This window comes from Pipra filicauda, unplaced genomic scaffold (assembly GCF_003945595.2).
Source record: "Pipra filicauda isolate LSUMZ 115617 unplaced genomic scaffold, ASM394559v2 scaffold424_size589613_pilon, whole genome shotgun sequence".
NCBI classification, from domain to species: domain Eukaryota; kingdom Metazoa; phylum Chordata; class Aves; order Passeriformes; family Pipridae; genus Pipra; species Pipra filicauda.
This window is the reverse complement of record NW_024104559.1, coordinates 323,741-329,740: the sequence shown is the minus strand read 5'-3', so window position 1 is coordinate 329,740 and position 6,000 is coordinate 323,741. Positions and strand designations below refer to the sequence as shown.

The 6,000-nt window shown below is 48.4% G+C and overlaps 1 protein-coding gene across 1 annotated transcript in view; it reads left to right on the top strand.

Annotated features, from left to right (window-relative positions):
• Positions 1 to 703: 703 nt before the first annotated feature.
• LOC113988191 (transient receptor potential cation channel subfamily C member 4 associated protein) overlaps positions 704 to 6,000 on the top strand; it is a 34,834-nt gene continuing 29,537 nt past the window's right edge. The window contains exon 1 of the mRNA XM_027721540.2: positions 704 to 838. Within this exon, the coding sequence (XP_027577341.1) occupies positions 719 to 838 (120 nt within the window). The 5' untranslated portion in view covers positions 704 to 718. The remainder of the gene's footprint in view (positions 839 to 6,000) is intronic.

Below are 6,000 nucleotides of genomic sequence, written 5' to 3'. Positions count from 1 at the left end.
GGTATCTTAGTAGAAATGAAGGCGTTTTAGTGGGAATAAAGGCATTTTCGGGGGCATAAAGGTATTTTAGCAGGAACAAAGGTATCTTAGCACGAATAAAGATATTTTAGTGGGAATAAAGTTATTTTAGGGGGGGAAAGGTATTTTAGTGGGAATAAAGTTATCTTAGTGGGAAAAAAGGTATTTTAGTGGGAATAAAGTTATTTTTTGGGGGGGAGAGGTATCTTAGTGGGAATAAAGGCGTTTTAGCAGAAATAAAGGCGTTTTAGTGGGAATAGAGGTATTTTAATGGCAATGGAGTGTGGCGTGGAGGGAGCAGCTCCCGTGAGGAAATAAATGCATTTTCGGGGGAATAAAGGTATTTTAGCAGGAACAAAGGTATCTTAGCGCGAATAAAGATATTTTAGCGGGAATAAAGTTATCTTGGGGGGGGGGAAGGTTTCTTAGCGGGAATGAAGGCGTTTTAGTGGGAATAGAGGTATTTTAATGGCAGTGGAGTGTGGCGTGGAGGGAGCAGCTCCCGTGAGGAGCAGCACGAGTGACGGCGGCGCAGGGCCAGGCTCAGGCCGTGCCGTCCCCCCCGCCATGTCCCCTCACACGCCCGGGACTCCATTTCCCGGCATCCCCCCCGCGGCCGCTCGTTTAACACACACACACACCCCCCCCGGGGGCCGAGGCGGCGCTTGTTGTTTGTCTCGGATCGGGTCCCAGCCGGGCCATGGCGGCCATCGCGAGGGGCGGCCCCGGCGCCCGCGGGGCCCGAGCCGCGACCACCAACATCGTGTCGCAGCTGCGGCGCGGGCAGCTCAGCGGCCGCGGGCTCACCCGCGGGGCGCAGGTAAGGGCGGCCCGGGGGGGGTGTGAGGGGGTGCGGGGTGTGTGTGGGGGGGATGCGGGGCTGGGGGTGCGGCGGCTCCCGGCCGAGCACGGCGCTCTCGGGGCTCTGCGGGGCCGCCAGGAGCCCGCCTGGCCCGGCGGGGCCCGCTCGGCCGTGCCGGGGCTCCCCAGAGCCCTCCCGGCCTCGCCGCCGCGCTGAGGGGCGTCCCCGCCGCGCGGATGTGCCCCTGCCTTCCCCCGCCGTCCTCCCATCCTCGCAGGACGGGCGTTTTCCGGGCTGTTAAAGAGCCGTTCCCGGCCCCCTCCGCTCCTCGGCCGGAACAATGCGGCGTGGAAATTAAGGTGTATTTCCTGCACAAAGGCGACCTCGTGGTGTTGGGGGTTCGAGAAAATCCTTTTTGGGCCCCGTGGTTTTTCCTGCTCCGGGTCTGGGTTCCGTATTTGTCGTCTTTCCCGGCTGATAATGCTGGGAAATGGGATCGGCTCCTCAGCCCAGGCCTGTGCCTGCTCCGTGCTGATGCTGGGTCTTATTTTTTCTTTTTTTTTTTCTTTTTTTTTTTTTTTGATAACCTGCTCACGGATAATGGACTATTTTTTTTCTTTTTTTCTTTTTTTTTTTTTTATGGAGAATAATTGTGGTTTATTTTTGCAGATTAAATGCGAAATGGTGCAAAGGCTTGGAAGCTGAAATGTGGGATAAAGAACTTGCGTTTGGGTGGTGATTTGTTGAGCTAAACTATTGTAGCCACAAAACCTATATTGTATAGCTTACTAGCTTAAAAGAGTTCAAACGGAATAAAAATTGGGACGCCTTTAAATTTATTTACTAGTGCAGACAACAGCATTTTCTCTGGTTAACAAGGATTCTGAGGAATTACTGAGGGAAGGTTTGTTCATCGTGAATGTGCCTCGTTCTGTAGCAGAGATGGGTAAAAGAGCAGGAGATGATTTCTCACAGCTCTTTTGTCCTTATTGTGCTGCTTGCTCAGCTACGAGTTTGGTTAATCCTTGAGAAAAAGTAAATAATTTGCACAAATATAAACCTGTATTGACTCTTTTGAAGGAAGTTTTTCCTGTGGGACTGTTTTAGGAGTGGATTTCGTACAGCACTTGGACAAATATTGTCTCCCTGACTTACCTGTCCACTTCTGTGCTCTTTATTTCATGTTCTGCAGTTTCAGTCAGATAAACCTGTACCAACCCTGTGCACTTGTGTATCTGTAGCATGATGCCTCCAATCTGGGCTTCGGTTTACCTCAGAAATTCAGTGCTGCTGTTTTAATTTGGGGCTTTTATGAATTTGCTGAAGCAAATAACTAAGCTTTTGCAGTAATCAAGGAAACTTCTGCTATTTGCATCCTCCTCCTCCTCGAATTGCTCAAGTTTGGGGTGGGTTTTTGGTTGCTGGGGTTTTGGTTTGTTTTACTTGAAAAATTTTGGCATCCCTGTACTGCCCTGAAAGACTGGAGGCCTGGATACACAGAGCTCCCAGTACTTCATAAATGCTGTAGGAAGACACTTTTAAATCACTTTTTATAATGGCATGGGGTGACAGGACTAAGGGGATTGGATTCACACTGATGGGGAGCAGGTTTAGATTAGATATTAGGAAAAAAACTCCTCCCTGTGAGGGTGGTGAGGCCCTGGCACAGGTTGCCCAGAGAAGCTGTGGCTGCCCCTGGATCCCTGGAAGTGTCCAAGGCCAGGTTGGATGGGGCTTGGAGCAACCTGGGATAGACGAAGGTGTCCCTGCCCATGGCAGGGGGTGGAATAAGATGGTCTTTAATGTCCCTTCCAACCCAGACCATTTTATGATTCACTTAGACTAAGGGAGGGAGAATAACAACTCCCTGAATGATTTTGGACTTTATAAATTACGTGTCTCTGTACTTTTACCTTGAAGCAGTTTTTTGTTTGCAGATGATCTAAATATAAAACACTTTGATGTAGCTTTTAAAGAAGCACGAGGCAGTTTTGGGTGCTTTCTTTTTTTTTTTTTTTAAGTTCTATTTTTTTAACAGAATGTTCCCAGTTTTCCTGCAGTTCACTCCTCAGTGGCAGTGTGGGAGCCCTTGCTTATGTTTCTCAACTCCTTTTTCTCCTGAAAAGCCTGAGAGCAGATCGAGTTTCCAAGCTGCTCTGTTGGGGTCTAGAGCAAGTCAGGGCAGTGTCCTTGGAGCTCTTTCTTCCTGTCCTGGAAGGAAGTTTTGGGTCATGTGCTGCCTGGACTGCACTGTTGGTGTCCTGTGAGGAAGGTAAACCCTTCTCAAGATATTAACTCAGGGAGATTGTAGAATACTCCTCCTTGCTGTGGTGCCTGCCATGGGCAGCAGTGGCATTTATCCTTAAACAAAGCTTTGTGTACTATTTTTAGGTGATCTCAAGATCCATTTTTGTATAGGAAAAGTAGGGGCTTATCTGTGAACTGGGAAGGATCACTGTTGACAGGCCTACATCTGAAAGTTCATCCCTCTGATCTTACAGGGACATAAAAACATTTTTGACAGCAGCAGCCCCCTGAATATGTGGCAGTTTTGAGGTCAACTGAGGCTCTGAAATCTGGATCCCTGGGTGTTCTTGCTGTGCTCACCTACCAGGAGCCACAGCTCTCTTGCCAGTTGGTCTCTTACTTTACTATTAATAATAAATTATTAAGAGAGAGGCAACAAAGTTGGGGAAAAGTATAGAGAGTCATATGAGGGGGGGCTGAGGGAGCTGGGGGGGCTCAGCCTGGAGAAAAGGAGGCTCAGGAGGGACCTTCTGGCTCTGCAACCCCCTGACAGGAGGGGAGAGCTGGGGGGGGGTCAGGCTCTGCTCCCAGGGAACAAGGGACAGGACAAGGGGAAATAGTCTCAAGTTGTGCCAGAGGAGGTTCAGGTTGAACATCAGGAAGAATTTCTTCCTGGAAAGGGTGGTCAGTCATTGGAAGGAGCTGCCCAGGGAGGTGGTGGAGTCCCCATCCCCGGAGGTGTCCAAGGAAGGACTGGATGTGGCACTCAGTGCTCTGGACTGGGGGACAAGGTGGGGGTCGGGCACAGGGGGGACTTGGAGATCTTTTCCCACCTAAATGATTCTGTGATAATAAGGTTGATGGATAAATCAGATTTCAGGGTATATTGCCATTATCTGTTCCTGTATCCATTTTATCCATATTTCTGGCATCAGCTGCTGCCCAGGACACAGGTTGGTATCAGATTGCATAACCTTGGGCCAGGGTTTGCCCTGCACTGACCACAGCCAGTGGAAGGGACTTTGCAGGAGCTGGTGAACCAACTTTCCAGAAGTGACACACATTTTCTACTAAGGAGGAACACTGGTTGTGAGGGGGCTGGTGTGTTGTCCCTCTCTGGACACAGCTGTGCTGTGTGGCACAGGGAACAAGCTCTAATGGGGCTTGTGCTGCTGTTCCTTGAAGGCAAAATAACACTTTGGGTCAGCTGATCAAGCTCAAATCCCCTTAGCAAGAGGGCACACACTTCATCTGCTGCAAGCCAGCTGTGAAAAACATGGCCACAGCAGGAAACCAGAAGATATTTAGGTGCAGCTATGGGAATCCCTGTAGGCAGAGCAGTGTAATAATGGACTAACCAGGGATTTGTTGGCAAACCAACATGCTGCTGGTGCAGTCCCAAGAGCTGATCGTCAGCACTGCTCTCACCCTCACAGGATTGCCAAGGCTCAGCTGAAACAATCAGAATGGAAAAAAAGAGCCTCTTTTTCCAGCTGTAATTCATGCTCTGCTATCCCTAGGAATAGACACTTCCCTTTACAGGGCAATCTCTATCCACTCAGGAAAAAAAAAATCTCCATGGAAGGAAAACATTTTCTGCCTCAGACACCCAGATTTCCAGCTCCTGCCCTTGCAGGTTATCAACAGGCTGAAGTAGCTTCCTAACTCTGAGAAAAATATTTTGTTTTCTAATCAGTTTTTAGTTTCCTCCTTAAAACAGCACCGCCAAAACAACATTCACATGAATATAATCCACTTGAGTAGCTCTAATTGTGTGGGTCTTAGCAAGCTTAGGCCTCTTCAGGAGAGGACAGCGAGGGAGTGTTAGAAAGCCTAGAAATGCTTTTATTATGTAACAGGGCCCAGAGCTCTGTCATGCAGTAGAAATGCTCAAAAAGTGGTTGTGTTGGACTTGAATAGTCTTTATTTTTTTGTGTGGCTGAAGATGAGTGGGAAGAGAAATGTTATAGCTGTGATATTCCGTGTCCCTCTGCTTTTCCTTAGATATCCCTGCAGGTTTTGTTTTCTTTCAAAATGAATTAAAGAAGAAACTTAGGCAATTCCAAGGAAAACTGTTCACTGAGAAGTTAATATAATTTCGCTTATTAGTTGATCTGTTTCTCTCTGAGAGTAAAATCATCAAAGCAAATGTTAGTTGCTCTGGTAGATCCTGTAGTGGTTTTGGAGAGCTGTTGGTGTCAGAGGTCCACGTTGGAGTTCTCCTGCTCTTGGAAATATTGTGGGGATTTGGGATTCACAAGACCTGTTCCTTGTCTTGGTAGACCAGCTCTTCTTCCAGTCCTAGTGAGTAGAGCTGTAGTTTGGGAGTCTTTAGGAGGGTTAGGCCTGCCTGGAAGCTGTGTCAGGTTTTATCTTTATCCTAGGACAGTATGTCCCTGGGTTCATACCTGGCTTTTGGGATGGCAGGAGAAGGGAAGGGGCTGGGGAGGATGGAGGAACAGTAGCTATAAGAAACTTGAGCTGCACTTGCAGTATCAAGGAGGTGGAGAGAGGCTGGACATAAGTGCTCTTAAATGGACTTTTCCTGGCTTAATATCAGCAATGGAGATCCTTTTTATGAGTAATGTCTGGGGGGCTCTGACATGTTTTTGATCAGAGCTCTGTGCAAAAGCCCCAGCTGGTGACTGACCACAGTGTTCTGCCCCAGAGCTGCAGGCCCACAGCTTCTCCCTTGGAATTCTTTCCAGAATCACTCCATAGGCCAGCAATTGTGTTCCTGCAGTAAGGGAAAACTTGGAAGGAGTCATTTACCTTCGTAACAGCCTTTTGTGTGAAAAGCTGTGTGAGGAAGGAGACAGCTTAGCCAGGCTGCTGGATGGTTGTTAGCAACTGGAAAGGAAAATATAATAAAGAGCTGGGATGATGGGGCCCTCCCCAAAATCCTGAATAATCATTCTCCTGGCAGCCTGTCA